This window comes from Schistocerca nitens, chromosome 3 (assembly GCF_023898315.1).
Source record: "Schistocerca nitens isolate TAMUIC-IGC-003100 chromosome 3, iqSchNite1.1, whole genome shotgun sequence".
In the NCBI taxonomy this organism is placed as follows: Eukaryota; Metazoa; Arthropoda; class Insecta; order Orthoptera; family Acrididae; genus Schistocerca; species Schistocerca nitens.
This window is the reverse complement of record NC_064616.1, coordinates 324,580,035-324,604,485: the sequence shown is the minus strand read 5'-3', so window position 1 is coordinate 324,604,485 and position 24,451 is coordinate 324,580,035. Positions and strand designations below refer to the sequence as shown.

The window sequence follows — 24,451 nt, the reverse complement described above, 5'->3', positions numbered from 1 at the left end:
TAGAACCGCTCGGCCACTACGGCCGGCAGAGAAAGTGAAGAGGAGATGGACAGACACAGGGAGGAGGAGGAGATGGACAGAGAGAAGGGGGAGAAGGATATTTGGTTGTATATCCATTACCCAAACATGTTTAGCAATTGCGAAGCATTACCCGACTCGCTAGTACAATAAAAAGAATATATATGCAGACGCCAACTTCAGACACTAAAAGGCAACGGTGAGGAATGCGGTATTGTTTGCAGCTGAATCGATAACACTAGGGATATAGTGTGCGGAAAGGCTAGAGAAAGAAGGGAGAAAAATTCTGAAGAAAATACGGGGCCCTGAAAGAGGTCATGAAAGACGGGTGCAAAGGCCTGGGAAAGAATTGCACCGGAACACGTGGGCAACATCAGGGAAAAGCACTACGTAAAGGGCAAGATTTGCCGGAAATGTGATAAGTATGAATATGGACAGTATAACGAAAAGAGAATGGGAAGCAACGGGAGAACAGGAGGAAAGACAGGAACCAAGCTGATTGTTGAACTCCGGGAGCATTCGTCAGAATTGAAGATCAAGTTAGAAGGGAACGAAAAGAGGACAAGCAGGTACAAAGCGAGCAGTATGCAAGACATCAACGGCAGAAACATATAAAGGAAAAGGATAGAGAAAGCAGAAAAGAGATGAGGATAGTAAAGATCTTGGAAGAAGGCGGGAGAGAAGAAAAGAAAGGGTGAACGGGTAATCGGATGAGAACAAAATGTAGTCCATGAAGGTGCCACCCGTGGTTCTACAGAGGCCGTAGTGTAAAAGGATGAAGAAAAAGAAAAAGAAGAATAAGAAAAGGAAGAAGTGAATGGAAGTACGCGATAAAAACTAATTGCTTCAGTTATGGCGCTCTAATAACATTAATCATATCTGTAGCAAATGTAGCTGAGAGAAGCCTCCTGGTTAATTTTACGGTGTGGGTTTACCACTTAGGATTGTGATGTACATGTAGCCCCAAAAATTTATCACATATAATTTCATTTCAGAATTCATGGATAATAAAGAAACCATGAAGTTGTACCATCCATTGCTTTCGCTCTACGATAACTGAAAACACCAGCAGACTAGCCTTGAAACGTCCTTAAAGGGGCGCTGCGTGTAGAATCAGAATGACGCAGATGGATTAAATGTACGGCAGCAGCGGCTGCGCGGAATCCGTGCTGACAGAAGCAACACGAGGCGAGCGCTCTTGTAATCCGGCGTCAGCCAAACAGCCGCCATAATGCAGGTGGTGCGCACCTTTCCGGATGGCTCGCTCCTCTGTTTCCGTCTGCCTGTCATGTCCAATGGATGGAAACCAGTAAGCAGATGTTCCGCTTCTAATCCTCTTTTGAAAACCCAGTGATCTGTCACCGCCCCTAACTGCTGAATGTTACCTCGCCCTTCCCTGCTGTGCTGTACCTGTTGTAACACTTTCCGAGGTTCGTGCGGGATTTGTTTTTAAACGTGCTATGGTCTATTTATCCTCAAAAGGCACGCCGCGCTACACTCTCTAGGCATATTGTACAACTTTGGCGATTCCGTGATGCTGCTAATAAAATTTCTCAGAATTATTCACAGTATTTTTTTTTTTTTTTGTTAATTTATGTATGTCTTTTGTGAAGGAGCGTTGAAATTAACAAGGGACTTACCTGTGATAGATCAGATCCTTTTCTATCATCTATCGACATGAACCATTTAATCCAGAAATGGAAAGAAAGAAACCCAGCTGGTCTAAAAATTAACAAACCACGTTGCTCAAAATTCATTTGAAAACGATCGTATACTAGCGGCTGAAATTCAGTATGATTCATCCAAATCTGTTTACAGAATTCGAAAAATTCTCGAAGATAATTTCGGCAACCAAAACTAAGGCAAGGGCTGTAAGTAGAAAATTTTGTTTCGTCGATAACAAAGTACTAGAAGAGGTAACAAACTTTGTATACTATTTTAGCCCTATTACGAAATTTACAGACTGACTATACACAGAGAACGTAACAAAATGTAATAAATTAAATATTAAATGGAAACTTTGGCAAACAAATGAGAAAAAATACAGCTCGTATTCCATAATGTGATATCAAACAAGGCTGTTCTACAGGGTGAACCAAACGCCAACAAACTTTCAGAGATTGTTCAGGCATACATTCTGACTATTTTGGTTCAAATGGCTCTGAGCACTATGGGACATAACTTCTGAGGTCATCAGTCCCCTAGAACTTAGAACTACTTAAACCTAACTAACCTAAGGACATCACACACATCCATGCCCGAGGCAGGATTCGAACCTGCGACCGCAGCGGTCGCGCGCTTCCATACTGTAGCGCCTAGAGCCGCTCGGCCACTCCGGCCGGCTTGACTATTTTGGTATCAGGAACCCACGGTCTCCTGCGGTTCGTTACAGAGCTATTGCCTTTCGTTTGGTTTCTTGTCCCAATTACCTTTTTATCAGAGGTATACAGGTGCCGATTTTTATCCTGCGCATGCTTGCCTTTTTGCCAGGATGGCTAGTTGCCGGACGTTAGCAGCAGAACGGGCAGGCTGCTTTACACCCATCCAAGCCAACCTACGTCCAACCCAAGCAGGCTTCATGAGTCTTGATTGCTTGCCCGTCTTTCCTCTGTGCCACGCTGCGTAGCAGTTTATTCCGTACGCTTTCATTGTAGTGTTATGAGTAGGTTTCGGAAATTGATGAAAATACCAGAGTATCACAAGACGAGCCTCAATGAAATATATTATCGTTTTGGGTTATTGTAGGCCAGAAAATGCTGGTTTTATTTGTCTTTTTTTCCTTTTCGGTGTATTTCGGGCATATCTGTTTATTTCTATACGACTGGTTTTCTTTGCAATGAGGAGACCCATCTCTGAAAGTGGAGATCCTTTGCACCTAAGAACCTTAAGATCACTATTATACCGCAACATCAACTGAAATAAGGTTTCTCTGTAACGATAGTGTGTTCCAGATAAATGTGACCCTAGTTATACCAGTTTAAATTCCTTCTTCCAGGATGTGTTTCCGTGTTCGTTGAATTCATTCCGAGCGACCAAAATAGTTTTTTCTAAATTTCCCGGATGAATTTTAGCAAAGACGAAGTATGTTTTTCGTATTATGTTAATTTAAAACGAACATGTGTGAAAAAAGAAACTTTTCTTACATACCAATACGTTGCATACCAACAGAATGTGGTTTTTAATATTCACTGAAGCATATTTTTTTCCTAATTTTGCCTAAATTTTGAAAGACTACATACTACTAAATGGCCTCAAACCCTTAGCACACATTACCACAAACTTGTCAGTCATTAGGTCTTTGTCCTCTTTCAACGTATTTGTGGAGTGAGTAAACTGCTAGTGAAACTTACAAGCATGGCATAACATACTCGAATTTTCCGAATGAGTGTTTAGTAACTTTCTTTCACAATTTGCATTGCGAGACACCTACGGACTTATTTGAGGCTGCCTCATAAACAAATAACAGCTTTTTCCCTGCAAGACTTGCGCTCTGTTTCGTGACTGGTATATCTTCCCCAATTCTTAATTTCTTCTCGATCTCCTTTAAGTTTGGTTTTTTTCATTTTTATGCTCCCGCCGTTATTATAAATGAGCTGCAGTGCAAATTCCTACGCAAACGTATACCTGGCTACTCACTTTGGATTGTTAGCGCAACCTGTTGCCTGGTGCAGCACACTGAAAGGATCCCGTGAAGCTTGCCAGGCTAGCGGAAACTCAAGTTGGCCACCTTAACCACTGTGCTTCCGTAGACATGTACTCTTGTGTCTCCGTTTCAGGAGGTTGAGCTGCTTTAACGGTCTCGGCAGAGGTAGGGGCAGGCACACTTTATACCTCTGATCAGTACACCTCTGACCTGTATTACAGTGAAAATACTGCACAACGGTGGAAATGCTGACGATAAGCGCTGCGAGTCTCGTTTCGAAGCAAACTTGCTCCATTCACTCACGGAACTTGCTGTTGACAACAATAACGCCTACTTAGTCCTAGGCCTCAAGGGTACTGGTCGGTCTTGTCTCGTGGTTTTTTTTTCCGGCGGTTTTAGTTGTACGTTAAAGTAATACACAACAGTATGTACTGGTTTACTGATGGAGAATCGGCCGATATGCGTCTCATCTATAGATTCACTGAATTCAGTGGGAAAAAATCTCGACGGCGCTATGCTCAGCTGTTCCCGCAGGGGCACCAACCTCATCACAGTAGTTTTCTATCTGTAAATAAACGCCAGCGAATAACCGGATCCTTCATTACTACGTCTTGGTGATCGCGTAGTACAGGCTTTTCAACACCAGCGAATGTATTTTCACAGAAACAGAGGTAATTCTGGTAACATAGCCGAATAAATCATAATTACATTATTATTGTGTAACGAGCCAGCGAAGACCAGAGGTCTCGTACAACCAAAATACTCAAAAAATCTTCCTGAACAACCTCCGAAATTTTGTCGGTGGAGTTCTGTTTCACCCTGTATATGGGAATAAATGCTGGACACTTCACCAAATAATAACGCCAGAACAAACAGCTCACGGGTTGAGATTCTTTCCTTCCCATAGCGACCTAACATTTAGGGATAGTATGAATAGTAAATTGCAACGATCTGAATGGCACCAGAATATTATGCCATGTAACAGTTCCGATACGGATCCTAAAGAAGGAAGGGTCGATGGATTAAACAGTTCGCGCTGTCGCAGGACGGAAGACACCTAATATTGCTGGTGCACCATGATGATGACGACGACTACGACAATGCTGCTGCTGCTGCTGCTGCTGATGATGATGACGATTTTTTTGTCAGCCACACTTAGGCTGATGAGGCCCTCTGTTACATCTTATCGTCCTCCATATATTACGGCAAAATGAAGTGAGACACTAGGTATTTCGAAACAAAAGTGACAGTCGTACTAGAAACGGAAACATTACACAAATAGTGCAAACGTTAATGAAAGGAACGGTAACACCATGAATAGGGCGTACTTTGTGGCACTCAACTTTTCATGTTTCGAATCTCGCACCGCCACGAGTATACGGAGGCAAATAGTGGGCCACAGATGTGCCGTGTCCTCTAGCGTTCCGTATTGTCTTTCAAAGTAATAGTGCCTCCTCTCCTTTTATCGTTCCCCGCTCTTTTCCTGTTAACATGCTCTCATCTGTTGATTCGAATCTCGAAACTTTTCTGCTTAGGACTTGCGCCTTAGACAAAAATTAATACTTTAATTGGTTTTCATCCTCGGCGTATTATAAAACATTAGTTCAAGTGTCTCTTGATATTTACCTTGCATAAGAAAACATAACCAAAAGGTACACAGACGACTGGGATACCTCGTGACAGGCACTATCTCTCAGCAAAGGTGTTAACGCTTTAGACTAGCATCTGGAGGAGAGTGTTTCAAATACCCATTCGGCCACATAATTTAGGTTTTCCGTGATTTCTAGTGCACGGCCAATATCCTTTCCCAGCGATCTTATGCCCTGTCTTTAGTGCTGTAGCCGTCGTCGAAACCGTAAAGCTTCATCAGTCCTTCTTTCCGCTTCCAACCAGATCTTCCCGTAAGACGTCTTCTGTTTGGGAGACGCCAGACGAAGCAACAGTAGTTTTCTCAGTACTCTTTACGGAAGAAAAAGTAAGAAAGATTGTTAGGGTTTAACGTTCTATCGACAACAAGGTCATTAGAGACGACGCTTTGTGGGTCAAGAGGCAGTATTCAGTGTTATGAAGAAGATTCGACCACATCGGATGCGATGTCCTCCGTTGTTGATGTTTCGAAACACCAGCGACGTCATCAAATTAAGCAATCTCTGTACTTAGGAACACGGTATTGCTGTTTCTTAGAGTCGTTCCTGCCTGCATTTAGGAAAGTCAGTCTTACTGTTCTTTTTTTTTCGTAGTGGACAGTCTTTCCCTTTCTGTCTTGCTTTACGAAGCTCTTTGTGGTTCACAGTTGCACTGTTGGACCCAAGAAGCACGTTGGATTTGTTGTTGGCATCAGGTATTGTCAGCCTTTAAATGTGCGCCTTTATCTGCGTGGTCAGGTCCCAAACCCCATCCATTTGTGGAGGCCCCTCAATCAGGCAACTGGGCAGTAGCTAGCAATTTCCTACAGTCATTACCAGTTTCGAGACTTTTAGTTTTCATGGTACTTCTCCGAATGTTTGTTGAGAAATATGCAAATTAATACATGTAAAAATATAAACACATGTATTAAATCCTTTTTTGGGGAATGGTCCCGATGACACATGTCCCACCTCCTTCCACCCGCCGTTTGGTTCCGCGCCTGCAACAATATCTTCCGATACTGTCGCTATCGATTATTGATAGAGTTGTTCAGACACTAACGCTGTATCGATACACTTTTAAGTACTGTACTGATACAACCCAGTACTGTCCAAGCTCCTACCATGCCGTAGCAGACAAGTGAGACAGACGTTCCCGAAATGAAGCCGCCATTTGCAGGGAGTGAATATGGCAGGCCTAGTGATCTGAAGGGTATGGGATGCTCTCCACAACTCCTACTGAATAATCAAGTCTGTTTTAAATGAACGTAGTTTCCTAGTTCCCTGTGTTAGGTCTACATCAGAAAACGGGAAATTATACATATCTATTCAAGAATGTAGGGTTCGTTTCTTACAAGTAGGAGCAAAACTGCGGCAAGTTATCGATGCAAAATATTTGCATGAAACTTACGAATCGGCATATTGTGAAATTATTTTATCATACAATAAGTTTTTCACTTTTGGTTCTTGTATAATATTTCCTGGCACATGCTCTGTGACTGTCTCTCTTTCGCACTTACTTATAAGTTCAAAAATGGTTCAAATGGCTCTGAGCACTATGGGACTCAACTGCTGAGGTCATAAGTCCCCTATATCTTAGAACTACTTAAACCTAACTAACCTAAGGACAACACACACATCCATGCCCGAGGCAGGATTCGAACCTGCGACCGTAGCGGTCGCGCGGTTCCAGACTGTAGCACCAGAACCGCTCGGCCACCAGCGGCCGGCATTTATCAGTCTTTAATTTATTTTTGTATGGCGCAAGTTCATCTACCTTCCTTTCTACAATTGTATTATAGAAGGGTTGGGACTTTATTAGTGTCAACTATTTATTTACAGCTCGTAAAAGGAGATACGTATTTCAAAGTTTTACTGATCTTCAAAGTAGTCACCAGCATTATGTATAACGTTGCCAGCGATGTGGATACTCTTAGCAGTGCCAGTTGTGTTGTCAGTTCGAGCGGCGCGTTCTATTGCCCGACGAATTTGTAGCAGTTCTGAAGCGAATGCCGTGAAGTGTTTTCTTCAGTTTAGAAGTCGAGTTGAACTCACGAGGGCTTAAATCAGGTGAGTGCAGTAGGTGGTATAGCACTTAGCAGCCCCATCAGTCAAACAAATCAGTAACATCTTTGACTATACGTACTTGAGCATTATCCTGCAAAATGATGGCCAGGTCCTGCAGAAGGTGTCATCACTTCTGTCTCTAAGCTGGTCGTAGATTGTGTTCCAAAAATGAACAGCATAGAGAAAGAAGTGGTGACACTTTATCCAGGACCTGACCATCATTTTGCAGGAGAATGCTCAAGTACGTACAGGGCAAGAAAATGGTTCAAATGGTTCAAATGGCTCTAAGCACTATGGAACTTAACATCTGAGGTCATCAGTCCCCTAGACTTAGAACTACTTAAACCTAACTAACCTAAGGACATCACACACAGCCATGCCCGAGGCAGGATTCGAACCTGCGACCGCAGCAGCAGCGCGGTTCCGGACCGAAGTGCCTAGAACTGCTCGGCCACAGCGGCTGGCCACGCACAGGGCAAGCTGTTACTGATTTGTTTGACTGATAGGGCTGCTAAGTGCTATACCACCTACTGCACTCCCCAGACTTAAACTCTCGTGAGTTCAACTCGATTTCTAAACCGAAGGAAACACTTCACGGCATTCGCTTCAAAAATGCTACAAATTCGTCGGGCAATAGACGTCGCCGCTCGAACTGTCAACTCAACTGGCACTGCTAAGAGTATCCTACGACATCCACATCGCTGGCAACGGGTTATACTCAATGCTGGTGACTACTCTGAAGGTCAGTAAAATTTTGAAACACGTATCTATTTTGTACGAGCTGTAAGTAAATAGTTGCACTATTAAAGTTCCAACCCTCGTATTTATCCTTCATCTAGCATGACCTTGAATAATTCTAATCTCCAACATAACTTGTACCGAAACGTCCCCTTCGAAAAATTAAGACTGACTGTACTGGAAAAAGTCTTACGTTATTTGATACAGAAACAGCTGTGTAAGATTGAACGTACTCAGATAGTTTTCTCTTTACTTATCCTGATCATCACTAAACTGACACACAATATTTTAGCGCAACGCAATATGACTTTCAATAATCCCTACAAAAGAATGGCCCTGACTAACAATAACCTATACCTTTCATGAATCACTTACCTCACAAAAATCTTCGTTACTCAAACTACTGCAATACAGCGAGCGCCAATACTGCCAGCTAAATAAAAGATTCTAACTACTGAAGGCACTAACTACTGATAGGCATAGTTAGCAAATGAAAGATTTTGATAGAGAACAAACAATGTATTTACCGTAAATGCGTTCAAAAGTCATATATAGATAATTTTGTGACATCCAATTAAACAAATTTCTTTTTTCTGACGGACACACGTCCAGATCGTCCGCTCAAAACTCTGCCATCTCTTTCCCCACAACCACCACTGCTGGCGGCTCACCTCCAACTCCCCAGTGCTACGCGCTGTTCACATCCAACTGCCCAATACTACACAAGCGAACATTCCAACAATGAGTCCAACCAGCCACAGACTGCACACAGCGCAGTAAGCGATTTTCATACAGAGCACTACGTGGCGTTACCAACATAAAAACCCAAACGGCCTACTTACAGTAGCCATTTCTTTTTCACACTTGTTTCTAACAGGGATACCGAATCATTATGAACGTTGTTCGCATCTACTGATTCGTTGTGTGTGCAAAGTTTTATCAGATATCTGACATTATTTACTTAGAGCAAACTCAGCGCTGTCCTGCAAATGGCAGCTTCAGTATGCAAACACTACGCTAGCGCCAGTGAGCAGTCTAGTTATTTTGGTAAGTCTGAGATACTCTCTCAGGAAACTGTGTTAACGAGTTTGTGCGTGTTCCCACAGTGGAGGAGCTGCAGTGCCTGGCGACGTGGAAGGAGGGCTCGTCGCGCTACCTGGTGGGCAAGGTGCACCACAGCCACGCGAGCTCCAACGAGGAGCGCTACCGCTGCTTCGTGTACGAGAAGACGAGCGCCGCGGGCACGCCGGGCGCCGACCTGGGCGCCGACGCGGGCCACCACGACGAGGGCGTCGACTACCGCGTGGCGCAGTCGGGCGACGCCACGTGCAACGGGCTCTTCACGCCCCTCGAGGGCTCGCGCACAATGACGCTCACCAGGGGTACGCCTCCCCCGCCTTTCTTCTCCTCTCGCAGCGCAGCGCACTTCCGCCTCGTCTGCAGCCGCGGCCTACACCATTCCATTACACCAATAACACTGCTCGACGAATTGAAACTTTTCTTCTGCGTCTCTGGATGGATTTATCCAATGTTTGGCCGCTGGATCCGGAAGTGCAACCACATTTTCTCTATTATTTAAAATTTCTGAGATGCACACTAATAAAAATAATCGTATCGATTTTGTTTCCAACGTATGGTTAACATTAATAAAACCGAAGGATTGTTTGTGAAGAATTCAACCAACACAAAAACCTTTTAAACGTTTTATTTTGACACGTTTGCCGAATTCGAGCTCTGATGTCGCTCTTGAGACAGCAGAATTCTTTTAATTACAACAGTATATTCGTAGCAGTATGCCCTCCACTCCTGTAGCGCGTAAGAACAATAGAATATTTAGCGCCATAGCACCACTTTATATTTTGTGTGCATACCAAAAATCATACTAATTTGCCTGATTTGATAAGATATGAAGCAAAAGAGTCGTGTACACTTAAATTTGTTCAAATTCAGGCATTGGCATGTTTATGCTATCTACACTACATATAAAGTAACGCTAAATACTGGTTAACAAAGTCTGTATTTTTCATTGTCTGTATAGTCTAATGTAACGTCTTTCAGACATACATAAATATCTACAGCCGGGTTAAATTAACGAAATGTATTCGCAGATTGTACACTAGATGTACAAATGAGCAATGATAAATCGAAATTTTGGCGGATTGGTATTCGAACCCTGGTTAATGCTAGCAGTTGGCTTAACCACTTCGGGTATCTAGACGTACCTCTTGGACCGACCGAAACTCCCATACGTCACAGTGTCTACGTCCCATGCTCGCACATGTTCCATGGACTGCGGCACACGGAGCGACATGGTTATTCTCGTCGTTTTTCCTTGCTTTGGTATGAAATACAGGTTAAGGCGACCGCTCCCGTTAAGCAGGAAATTCGGGTTCGAGTCCTGTTCCGGCACAAATTTTCATTTTTCATTAATAATTCGTAAAGCAGGTGTATAATCGTTTTCGCAATTTGCGAATACATTTTACTAACGCTAAATACTCTAATATTCTTATCGAATACGGGAATGGACAGTAGGCTGCTGACGAACATAACTGCTTCAGTTAGGCATCTGAAGATGGGCATGGTAGCCCAACCCGGTAATGGCGTTCTTCAACAACCACCCTTAACGGCCCCTGTCTTCAAGAGGATCCGACATGGATAAAATAATAAACCAAAGAATATTACAAACATAAAGGCAAAGTCTGTAAAGTTCAACGCTTGAACGGGCTCCTGCGTTACTGCTGATAGACTGCGGACTTCGGTTCGCTTTGGCACTAGGAAGGGGATGTGGCGAGCCCAGCGCCCTGACAGCCTTTTACCCCTGGGAAAGAGCGCAGGTGCTCAAGTCTGATAGCAGGCTGAGCGGACCTGGAGCCGTCTTGGAGAGGTTGGAACAGGAATAATCCCCGCTCCTCTCCGGGACCGAACCCGGGACCTCCAGGGCCGGAGTCTAGCGCTCCAACTGCTGGACCACTAGGAACACTTACACACTTACATGGAACATGAAAACAATCATCACATTACAGATAATGTAGCATATACTATCAAAACAGTCGTCATAATTAGAAATGTTGATATATTAAAAGTTTTATGTTCATTTACTTTGAGAAATGAAATGAGGATTCTTTTTTTTTTCTAAAATGTCTCATCAATCACTCTATGCAAAAATCAAGAGAAATCGCTCATCACTGAAGGGTTCTAGCGTCCTTGATAGCGATTTCGAAGGGTAAGAATGTCTTGGAGAGAGCGTCCACCATGTTCATCACTAACAGCACCCAAATTGTACGGAAACAAGTAAGGTGCGAATGTAAGGAGTGTATTTTAATTATATTTTACACTCCAGTTCGTCTTACTTCTCCAACAGTTCCATCACTATACGAGAATAAGTCTCTTATCTTCGTTTTGCCGAAAAGCGTTGAGCAGTGGCTTTGAAAAAAGTCCGAGTATGTAACTCGACATTCGTTAGTTTAACTTCAAAGCTCTCATCCGTGAACAATTTTCTTATCGGTGGCCCAAAAAACATATCTTGTTTCAACTTGATCTCACTGACACTGGGAATAGCTTGCTTAAAAGAATTGAAAAGCGATCCTGTTTATCAAGAGGCTTTGCAAAAATACTTAATACGGTCTACGTTAATGTAGAATGGGGCAGTATGACTTAATGTAACACAGCCAATGGTTTGTTCGTATCATTTTCCTTTCCTTCAATACATTTGTCTAATTAGGCCATTCCCTAACGATTTAGTAGTTTTTTATGTCTCGGCTGCCCCAAAAACACAGAAAACAGTATTTTATGAAACTAACATGTAATCCTATAAGTTAGGCAGCAATATTTAAACCACAGCAAATTATCAAATCATGTTTTATGTATTTGATGGCCTCCAGTAGTAAGACAATGCTTTCATGTATATCCTTCATATTCAGTGAATAAGCCAAACGTACTGGAGGAAGTTTATTGCCACTACACATCTTTGAATTCAAACTCAAATCATTACCTCTAAATGTTGTGGCAAAGAATCTGACAAATTAAACTTTCTCGGCACCTATCGACTGTTCTTAAATATGACAATATGTAACAAAAAAATAACGTAACTTCATAGTGACACTACATATATTTTGAATATATAAAGAAATAAAATAAATGGGCTGAAAAGGGGAAAAAATCATAATTTTAAATATCTCTAAAGCTTTAAGTAATACCACATTTCGAGAGTACATTCGATTCCACAACCATATGAACTGTAACAAACACGAGATGTAAAATGGTTGTTGACCAATGTTATATCCTACACTTTTCTCGGCATCATGTCCTCCTCCTGAATAAACACATCCTATAAACGTTTCCAGGGGTTCCCTAGTACGAAACTGTTTTTAATAAGTTATCTGTTGTGACTACTGATACTGCTGAAACAAAATAATACCCAAAGATTTTTGTTATCCTGGAGTCAATATACAGTTCCTAAAGATTGTTTCTCACGTAAGATAAACCCAATGAGAAAGAGTGACATAACGATGTTGTCTATCCTCTAAACGATTCCGTCTGTATATAGAGCAGGCAGTAAAGGTAATAAAGAAGAAATTTGGAAAGGGAGTTTAGGTTTAGGGAGAAGAAATAACGTTTTTTAAGTTTGCTGATAACGTTGTTAGAAATGGTAAAGGACTCGAAATATTTGATGAATGGAATGGATAGTGTCCTAAAAATATTTTTTAATGTGAACGTCAACGAAGGTAAAACAAAGGTAATGCACCGTTGACGAATTGAGTAAAACCATGGTAAGGGAAATGAGACACTAAAAGTAGTGATGAGTACTGATATTTATCACTGGTGATGTCACGAGTAAAGTGGATATAAAATGTAGAACGCCAATTGCAAGTAAAGCATTTTTGACCAAGATTAGTAACTTCTAGCATAAATTTAAGTGTCAAGTAGTCTTTTATGAAAGTATTAGTCAGGAATGTAGCCTTTTATGGAAGTGAGACGAGAACAGCTTTTTAATGTTCTGCTAAAGAAGACTGCTGAGGATAAAATAGGTGATCTCATAACCACTGAAGAAGTACTGAACCTAGTCGGAGAGAAAAGATCTTTATGGTACATCTTGACTTAAAGAAGGCACCGGCTGACATGACACATCCCGCTGTGGCAAGGAATAGTTAATGTGATAGTGGGGGGGAAGTGTAAGCTGTAAAAACTGCAGAGGAAGAACAAGGTTTTGGTACAGCAAACAGGTTGAGGTGGATGTAGGGTGCAGTAGTTAACGTGTGCATGAAGAGACTTACACAAGATAGACTTGGGTGGAGAGCTGCGACGAACCAGTCCTCGGACTGATTCCAACTTCTTTTGTTTTTAGAGTAAGTTTGATTCCATCCATGTATATCTTGAGTTTATCTTGGATGACATCATCTTAACAAACACCCGAATCTTGCAACAATATTTTGTTTATTCGCGTCTAAACCTGTTACAGTATAACTGTCAGACGTGAAAATGTTCCTAACTTGCAGAGTTTACGAACAGACGTGATGGTAAAAGCATTTCTTAACTGTGTACACTGAAGACTAGAATATCTGTCACTATTTAACAGCGTACGTGCATTCAATAAATCATATTGTTGGTTTAAATTGATATCAAGCAGTCATATTACAAGTAAGATCAAATATCAGTTAGGGTTATTGCACTACAGAGGAAAGGAAGAGCGTCGTAACATTTCTTAAATAAACTGCCAGATCTCTGCAGTATATTCTAAATTCTGCCTGGATTCATAATGGCATCACTTTTTAGTCAAGAGACCTCGCTGGCAGGGGTAAAACAATTTTTGTGAATGAAAAAGAATGCTATTCCTCCGCTTAAAATGTTGGGCAACATGTACATACACATGCTCTCTTAGCCCCTTTTTAGTTATTAGAAAGTTAAAATCTTCAACATTCTGCAAGATGTTCGTTCTGAATCCACAAACAACTACGAAAAATTAAAGCCCTTATTTTGAAATAACATCTATTTATGTCGCACGGCTCACTAAGTATACATGGCCGGACGACTTGTATGGCGTGGCGGTACCGGTAATACATTATATACACAAATCTTGTATGAATATCAAGAGCTCAGATGGCAACCCAGTTCTAAGCAAAGAAGGGAAGGCAGAAAGGTGGAAGGAGTATATAGAGGGTTTATACAAGGGCGATGTACTTGAGGACAATATTATGGAAATGGAAGAGGATGTAGATGAAGATGAAATGGGAGATACGATACTGCGTGAAGAGTTTGACAGAGCACTGAAAGACCTGAGTCGAAACAAGGCCCCGGGAGTAGACAACATTCCATTAGAACTACTGACGGCCTTGGGAGAGCCAGTCCTGACAAAACTCTACCATCTGGTGAGCAAGATGTATGAGACAGGTGAAATACCCTAGGACTTCAAGAAGAATATAACTATTCCAATCCCAAAGAAAGCAGGTGTTGACACATGTGAAAATTACCGAACTATCAGTTTAATAAATCACAGCTGCAAAATACTAACGCGAATTCTTTACAGACGAATGGAAAAACTGGTAGAAGCGGACCTCGGGGAAGATCAGTTTGGATTCCGTAGAAATGTTTGAACACGTGAGGCAATACTAACCTTACGACTTATCTTAGAAGAAAGATTAAGAAAAGGCAAACCTACGTTTCTAGCATTTGTAGACTTAGAGAAAGCTTTCGACAATGTTGACTGGAACACTCTCTTTCACATTCTAAAGGTGGCAGGGGTAAAATACATGGAGCGAAAGGCTATTTACAATTTGTACAGAAACCAGATGGCAGTTATAAGAGTCGAGGGGCAAGAAAGCGAAGCAGTGGTTGGGAAAGGAGTGAGACAGGGTTGTAGCCTCTCCCCGATGTTATTCAATCTGTATATTGAGCAAGCAGTAAAGGAAACAAAAGAAAAATTCGGAGTAGGTATTAAAATTCATGGAGAAGAAGTAAAAACTTTGAGGTTCGCCGATGACATTGTAATTCTGTCAGAGACAGCAAAGGACTTGGAAGAGCAGTTGAACGGAATGGACAGTGTCTTGAAAGGAGGATATAAGATGAACATCAACAAAAGCAAAACGAGGATAATGGAATGTAGTCATATTAAATCGGGTGATGCTGAGGGAATTAGATTAGGAAGTGAGACACTTAAAGTAGTAAAGGAGTTTTGCTATTTAGGGAGTAAAATAACTGATGATGGTCGAAGTAGAGAGGATATAAAATGTAGATTGGCAATGGCAAGGAAATCGTTTCTGAAGAAGAGAAATTTGTTAACATCGAGTATAGATTTAAGTGTCAGGAAGCCGTTTCTGAAAGTATTTGTATGGAGTGTAGCCATGTATGGAAGTGAAACATGGACGATAACTAGTATGGACAAGAAGAGAATAGAAGCTTTCGAAATGTGGTGCTACAGAAGAATGCTGAAGATAAGGTGGGTAGATCACGTATCTAATGAGGAGGTATTGAATAGGATTGGGGAGAAGAGGAATTTGTGGCACAACTTGACTAGAAGAAGGGATCGGTTGGTAGGACATGTTTTGAGGCATCAAGGGATCACAAATTTAGCATTGGAGGGCAGCGTGGAGGGTAAAAATCGTAGAGGGAGACCAAGAGATGAATACACTAAGCAGATTCAGAAGGATGTAGGTTGCAGTAGGTACTGGGAGATGAAGAAGCTTGCACAGGATAGAGTAGCATGGAGAGCTGCATCAAACCAGTCTCAGGACTGAAGACCACAACAACAACAACAACACAAATCTTCCTGGTGAATCAGTCTATCTGTTAGTAAAAACCATATTCTGAGAGCAGCCCTCTCATACAGACAGAAAAATGCGGCGAGGCTTGAATGTATAATATGCATACATTCAAGGTCCACCAATTGGGGGTGGGGTGGAAGAGACCTACTTGCTGCTGTTCAGCCACTGACGAAGACAATTTACAGACATACACCGAGATTTATATGATGAAACAGTGATGATTAAGTGCTTCCCATTTTGATGACGATGATGTCCGAGGTTCTACACTACTGGCCATTAAAATTGCTACACCAAGAAGAAATGCAGATGATAAACGGGTATTCATTAGACAAATATATTATACTAGAACTGACATGTGATTACATTTTGTTCGGCCGGAGTGGCCGAGCGGTTCTAGGCGCTACAGTTTGGAACCGCGCGACCGCTACGGTCGCAGGTTCGAATCCTACCTCGGGTATGGATGGATGTTATGTCCTTAGGTAAGTTAGGTTTAAGTAGTTCTAAGTTCTAGGTGACTGATGACCTCGGAAGTCCAGTCCCATAGTCCTCAGAATCATTTAGACCATTTTGATTACATTTTCACGCAATTTGGGTGCATAGATCATGAGAAATCAGTACCAAGAACAACCTCCTCTGGCCGTAATAACGGCCTTGATACGCCTGGGCATTGAGTCAAACAGAGCTTGGTTGGCGTGTACACGTACAGCTGCCCATGCAGCTTCAACACGATACCACATTTCATCAAGGGTAGTGACTGGCGTATTGTGACGAGCCAGTTGCTCCGCCACCATTGACCAAATTTTCAATTGTTGAGAGATCTGGAGAATGTGCTGGCCAGGACAGCAGTCGAACATTTTCTGTAACCAGCAAGGCCCGTACAGGACATGCAACATGCGGTCGTGCATTATCCTGCTGAAATGTAGGGTTCCGCAGGGATCGAATGAAGGGTAGAGCCACGGGTCGTTACACATCTGAAATGTAACGTCCACTGTTCAAAGTGCTGTCACTGCGAACAAGAGGTGACCGAGACGTGTAACCAATGGCACACCATACCATCACGCCGGGTGATATGCCAGTATGGCGACGACGAATACACGCTGCCAATGTGCGTTCACCGCGATGACGCCAAACACGGATGCGACCAACATGATGCTGTGAACAGAACGTGGATTCATCCGCAATAATGACGTTCTGCTATTCGTGCACCCAGGTTCGTCGTTGAGTACACCATCGCAGGCGCTCCTGTCTGTGACGCAGCGTCAAGGGTAACCGCAGCCATGGTCTCCGAGCTGATAGTCCATGCTGCTGCAAACGTCGTCGAACTGTTCGTGCAGATGGGTGTTGTCTTGCAAACGTCCCTATCTGTTGACTCAGGGATCGAGACGTGGCTGCACGATCCGTTACAGCCATGCGGATAAGATGCTTGTCATCTCGACTGCTAGTGATACGAGACCGTTGGGATCCAGCACGGCGTTCCGTATTACCCTCCTGAACCCACCGATTCCATATTCTGCTAACAGTCATTGGATCTCGACCAACGCGAGCAGCAATGTCGCGATACGATAAACCGCAATTGCGATAGGCTACAATCCAACCTTTATCAAAGTCGGAAACGTGTTGGTATGCATTTCTCCTCCTTACACGAGGCATCACAACAACGTTTCACCAGGCAACGCCGGTCAACTGCTGTTTGTGTATGAGAAATCGGTTGGAAACTTTCCTCGTGTCAGCACGTTGTAGGTGTCGCCACCGGCGGCAACCTTGTGCGAATGCTCTGAAAAGCTAATCATTTGCATATCACAGCATCTTCTTCCTGTCGATTAAATTTCGCTTCTGTAGCACGTCATCTTGGTGGTGTAGCAATTTTAATGGCCAGTAATGTATATAATCATTGCCGGCAGCGGTGGCTGAGCGGTTCTAGGCGCTTCAGTCCGGAACCGCGCGACTTCTACGGTCGCAGGTTCTAATCCTGCCTCGAGCATAGATCTGTGTGATGTCCTTAGGTTAGTTAGGTTTAAGTAGTTCTAAGTTCTAGAGGACTGATGACCTCAGATGTTAACTCACATCGTGCTCAGAGCCATTTTTTATATAATCAGTTACTGAGTGATAGATTTTTTGCATTTGGCCGTCGCTGTACAACCACCCATCACATTTGCAAAGTATCTTTCTTAGTGTTTACTGTACCATACAATTCGTGAATTGCTATTTGAAAAAAAAATGGTATGAATAAATGACTGATACATTCACAGCTGTAAACTACTCATAAAGTGAGTATACGATAATAATAAAAAAAATAAACATGACATCATACAAAAGTGCACACTTCATGTACACGGTGGCGCTAGATAGTTAGGTCACACATATTTTTGAACATCACATTTAATACTAGTGCACGTTCCTGGTCTGACAAAAACACTCCAGCCGATGGGACCTAACTGTTAAGGTCATCGGTCCCTAATCTTACACACTACTTAAACTAAATTATCCTAAGGACACACACACACACACACACACACACACACACACACACACACACGCGCCCGAGTGAGGACTCGAACCTCCGCCGGGACCAGCCGCACAGTCCATGACTGCAGCCGATGTTGGAAGAGGAATCTTTGGGTTTACCAAAGCGCAGATAATGTATTTTTGTTGTGTCTTGTATCTGGTACACGAGAACAACAGATGATTCACGTATCCTTTTTCATTGCTTAAATCACCTAAAGGAGAGTCCTTCAATCCTATTCGGAACAGGTTGGTTGGTAATTTGCTCTGATTTAAACGTATGTGCATAATCGTCAAATATTGTCTGCTTCTGCACCAATCAGTAAATCACGGGTATAATGCATTTTTAGGTTGCATCGGGCCATATTGTACTTCTTTTGATATCTTTTTCTAATGTCATTGCGCCTGCCAGTTGTTTCTTACGTTTTCATTGATTAAGTTCAGCATTTCTTGATAATGAAGTCTGCAATTTAGGGTTAAGCTTCAGTTCATTGCTCTCTTCGCAAAGTGGTATACTACGTTTTTCATTGTGAAAGACGCCACTGTGCCCTGGAATCAATAACGGATATGTTACTAGTCACGCCTACTAGTTGTAACGCTTTCTTTAATAATGCCTATAATTATAGGCTACACATTTTTGTCCCGTTTTGTTGTTTAAGGCTGTTTAGTAAACTTAGGGAATCGGTTAACATCACCATATTGCTTCGTGTGCAAGATTCACCGTATTTTACTGCTTCCGTTACTGCGATGGCTTCCGCGTGATACACTTTTGCCTTCTTAGGTATGGAATATAGGACTTGATTATTTTCTGCAGGGTGTTGTATTACATACCCTACTTTGCCCTCGTCGACCGTCTTCATGTATTAAATTCGAATTTATAATATTCAGTAGAGTTCTTCAGAAAACCGAAGTTAATGAAATTGATTTGAAATGCTGCGGGTCTTTTTTTTTCCCATCTTATACAAGGTAGTCACTAGAACTTTTTCTCAGTCACTTGGGACTTTGCGCTAGGTGGAAGATAAATGCGAGCTAAGTAAGAGACCAATGCCGATCGATGCTTTCTGTAAACCCGAATTGTGATTTCATCCGGACCTGGCGACTGGAGGGTGTTGGGACAGTTAGGTTCTGTTTAGAGAGGAGTTAGATTCCATCTGGGGAGGGATGAATGAGTCGATATGGTGGGAAAGACAATTAAAACTACCCTTGGAATGGATGTGGAGTGCCTGGGATTAGATAGATGTGCTGGTATAGGCGTGGCAACAGGTCATTGTTTGAAGGATAGGCATACAGTGGGGTGTTTGGAATCAAGTTAATGGGAGATGTGGGGGCAGGCGAGCATGTTCCGGGTGTTAATGTGGATCCTCTCAGTGGCTGTACAGTCCATACTTCGTCTGCTGCCTTATTCTTTCCGTGTGAATGTAAAGACGTATGTTTAAAAGGAAGAGTTCCTTTGTTTTCATACTAACGCTAATTTATAAGACCTTTTCTGAAGTTGTGCAGGGGAAGACGAGGTACGCGTGTAACATAATTGAATTACTTAACTGAGAGACACATTGGCAACACAAGAGATAGACATATGTGCATTTAGGGGCAAGGCTGGACTATAAAAGAGGAATACCGCAATTTGCAGCGTTCCCCGCTAGGAGCTGCTGACAGCTTCGCTGAGTGGCTGCAGGATTTCACACCACTCCGCCGCTGCGGCAGTGTTCGAGAAGCCCACCAGATAGCAACTAATCGCGGTCTCCTCCAATTAGCAGGATTACGTTTAAATATCGAAGTACTCGCCTGTCGTGCCCGGGTGGCAAGTGATTGGCAGTGAGAACGCGCCCGCTGTCAGCGGCGAGCCCCAAATACAATTAGCGGCGCTTCGTTCACCGCCACGCCCACGCTGCTCTGCACCCAATTGCCAGCGCCGCTTACATCGTCTTAGTGGATCATCGGATAGCCATGAAAACATCGCGACCTCCAGACGGGTCTCCCTGGAGTTGGCGGTAGTAGCAGACACACTGCTGCCTCTTCGTCCTTAGAATTTTATAATTAAAGCTATTAAATGATGAGCTAGAATTCTACAAAAAGCTATTCAGTTTGGTGGAATCTGATCTAGATAAGGCTGGTGTTTTTTGGGGTTCCACATGTTGACGAAATACCAGTACGCATGGGATTGTTAGGAGACGTATTAGGTGTACATGGGGACGATATGAATGGGTCATTATAACTGCTTTCGTTTTGGGCGGGGAAGGGGGAGTATGCGTGGGCGCTAGGAGCAAAATGAGTGGGAGGTGAGAGCTGGGACAAGATGGAGTGAGTGAGTAACACCTGGTCTGTAGTAGCAGAGCTCTTGCCCAGGAAACCAAAAGATCTCAGTTCAGAATCTCAGTCCGACACACAGGTTTATCTGCCTGGAAGTTTCTTTCCCTAACGTGATTCTTTTGCCTTTTTTAAACTGCCGATGTTGCGTATTTCAATTGGCATAACGAGAGTGATTCGCTCTAGTAGCTGAAAACTAGAAACAAGAGTCTGTGTACGAGGGAGAGGTAGGTCTTATGGAATTGTTGCCCAACACAGCCCAGCCGTATCTCTTCGTGATACCCTGTCAGACATCTCTGCCCCTTTCCCATTTTAGTGGCCCCCAGTCCACTCCCTAATTCGTCTTCTTCTTTACATTTTCCTTATTTATCTCCCGCGTCTTTCTTTCGTTTTTCTTTTACTCTTCCTCTTCTGTTTCCCCTGTCACAAAACAGCCCTCGCGGAAGCTGCACCCAGGACTCGCACCCCAGCCTCATATTCTCGTTACCCCAGTGCTTTCTTTGAATAGTAATTCAGATGAATATCATTAAACCCTATTCAAGTAATTATTCTCTGGGATTCGTCTCCTGCGACTATCAACGAACGGCTCAGACGGCCGTAATGGCACTGGTACCACATCGACCTCCAGGCGGTCGCTCATGTGTTGATAATATCTGCCCTCTTAACAAGAGGTCAGACTACACTCGCTGAGGAAGTCAGATTTTCTCCTCCATTCGTCTCTAACAGAGTCACTGTGCCATCTGTAAAGACATAAATGTGAAATGAACATTTTACTCGGTGTTTTATTTGGCTCAAATGGTATGTTAATAACCTGTCCAAAGCATTTACTTCCTCCATTAGGATTTGTTTTACGCACAATGGTAGTAGTACTTCGTCTTTCACCATTATGTCGATAAATGAAAGTAGAAAAATAGTTGTACCACAGAATTGAGTGACCTTGTAATAATACTGGCTCAGAATCCCATACCAACAGGCTGGATATCGAAAAACGTAAATATGGTGCGGTGTTTATTAAATTATATCCATGGGCGGCACATGCTGAACAAATTAGAAGCGTGTGAGACGTCCAAAACGCGCCGTAACTTGGTTTATTTTTTAGCCGTACCTGTGGCTAGTGTTTGTTAATGAAGTTTTTCGGCGCGGCAGCTGCACTTAACACTGTTGGACCAACCCACGGCCTCTTCCCCCCCCCCCCCCCCCAAAAAAAAAATAAAAAAAAAAAGTTATGGAGCGCGCTGGCGCGGGGCGTGTCATATCCGAGCGCGGCGCGGCCGTTTAGCACATATTAAATACTTAAATGGCCGGCGCTTAATTGTTGCCACGCGGCAGGCGGCTATTAAGGGAATTTAGTAAATGGGAGCCTGTCGATTGGCTCTGCTTTCTCTGGCTCGTCTCTTGTGCGTGATGCTCCGGCCGTTATTGCGTTTAATGTTTCTACCGTTAAGCATTCTGCGAAAAGGCCACACGATATATTGTATTCGGCGCGTTCGTGTTAATACATTCAGGTACGCGCACGAGAAGAATTGGAACTGTCGTGTGTTAGCCAAAACTAAGTGTTCTTTCCCCGTAAATGAGCGCTACCACAATGTGATATACGTTCACGAAGTACTCTTAAACGTTTTTGACGCATTCCTGTTAATGGTTTCAGAACTGGAACTGTCATATGTCAAGCAAAACTAAAGTATTGTTTCTCTGTAAACGAACGCTACTACAATTCCATATACTTTCATGAAGTACTGTTTAAATCTTTGTATCTGATGATTAAAAACATTGGGCCGGTCTCCATAATTAAGTCCCTTATATTTACAACTCTGGACTGTCAGGTAGATGTGATACGACAGCTTATGTTCACACGAAGTTTCTGTAAATTGTCTGCCGCGGACTGTACGGTGGCTTGTGCAGTGTACAGGGTGAATGATGTGGGACGTACACACCTTTTATTTCGAAAACTTGTCAAGGTATCGAAACGGGATTCAAAAGCTCTTGAAAAGACGAGCACAGTGACACAACGCTCGTTAATTTGGCGTTGAAACTTTTCGCAAAAAGATTTGAGACATGTACTAAATTTGGAAGGCAAGGAGACCAGAATCGGACGTTTCCGTGTAAACTCCGTGGAGTACGACTTTCATGCGAGATTCTGTCATTAAATGGAGCTAGAAGATAGGCGTACGTTAACAAAATAAAATTTATTTCGTTTGGGACATACTTTACACCACAAGGATGCAGGTTCAGCTGCAGTTGTTGTAAATAGAACTATACACGGTGTTTCACGAGGAATGGTAAATATTTTAGGAGGTAGTTGAATAGACTAATTCCAGTAAAACGTTCCAAATAACATCTGTTCAATTTTTATTGTTTACAGAGATACAGCTAATTACAAACATAAGTTTTTACTTCGCGAGTTGTGCTCCAGTTGCTCTGGGTTTGTGACCTTTGTTTTGAAGTTTAAGTTGTGGAGTTTCTGCTAGGATAGTGATAGTGTTAAGTTAGTTGGCCAGTGATCCTGTTGTTCAAATTTCATTAAATAGTATGTTGGAAACACTGTGTAAGCCAAGTGCAAGTGGTGCAAGATGTCTTTGTTTTTGTGCTGAAAAATAATAAACAAAACCTTACTAAAAAGTGTTCACTATTTATAAAATTAAGATCCCTTCTGACGTAAGATGAGTCGGTGAACTACAGCCCTGAACACCAATACGATAAGTATAACCACGGGAGTTATGGAGTTGAGAATCGCTTTTTATAAATAAAAAAATTATGACAAAATTTGTGTCTCACATGTTGCTGGAGAAAACAACCTGGAGCACTGCAGCCCGACTGGCAAACTGGATATTCTCTCAGGCAGATGGCAGAGATGTTTTCGAATGGAGGATGTTTGCATGAGATGAAATAGGGACCGCGATATCTTTTTTTGTTGTCTGTCACAATGAACTGAGACAAGGGACATTCCAAACGCAAGTTCCGTCACAATTTTTCACACAGAAACGTTATTGCCCAAAACAAATATACCATGGCATCATGAAATACGCACCTTGCACTACTTTTTGACATAGTCACCACCCCACCACCGCCCCGCACCGAACCCAGGGTTATTGTGCGGTTCGGCTCCCACTACCCCCCCCCCCCCCACCCCCGATTTAAAAACCATCCATAGGCTGGCCGGCGCACCAGACCTCGACACTAATCCGCCGGGAGGATTCGTGCCTGGGACCGCACCCCTTCGTGCTCGGGAAGCAGCGCGTTAGACCGCGCGGCTGCCCAGGCGAGCACTCTGGTATGACATGGTGCCCTGCGATGCAAGGAACTGTCACACAGCCTGCTCCACTTGCTCCACTGCAGCATTAGTTTGGAAGTGACATCCAGAGATTTCTGCTTTTAGTGCAGGAAAGAGGTGAAAGCCCTTCTCAGAACATGTAATACCAGCCACCAACCATCTGAGGAGACATGACCTCTCCACCGTACACGGTCTGTAGGCGTTCACGGATGATGGACATAATAGTCCCAGCACGCACTTGGCGACCACGTGGTCAGTACAAGTCCATCATCAATCGTAATGTGCACTGGAATAACCTCGGGCACGACAGTCTGCTGCTACTCTTTCTTTGGTGCCCTGCGAATGCGTTCTTCCTTATCCGCTGACGCCCTTTCCGTCGTTGAACCAGCAGCTGGGGTGGATTCATATGGCGTTTGTTTGTGTCATCTGATGTACAATCTCCTCTTTCAAAAACAATGACGAAATTCCCTTTCGGAATTTCCCTCGTACATTGTATCCTTTTGTTCGCCCGCAACACCCCCTG

At 43.0% G+C, this 24,451-nt stretch overlaps 1 protein-coding gene across 1 annotated transcript in view; it reads left to right on the top strand.

Annotated features, from left to right (window-relative positions):
* Positions 1-24,451, top strand: part of LOC126249589 (uncharacterized) — a 644,174-nt gene that overhangs the window by 352,791 nt on the left and 266,932 nt on the right. Inside the window, exon 5 of the mRNA XM_049951253.1 lies at positions 9,198-9,473. Within this exon, the coding sequence (XP_049807210.1) occupies positions 9,198-9,473 (276 nt within the window). The remainder of the gene's footprint in view (positions 1-9,197; positions 9,474-24,451) is intronic.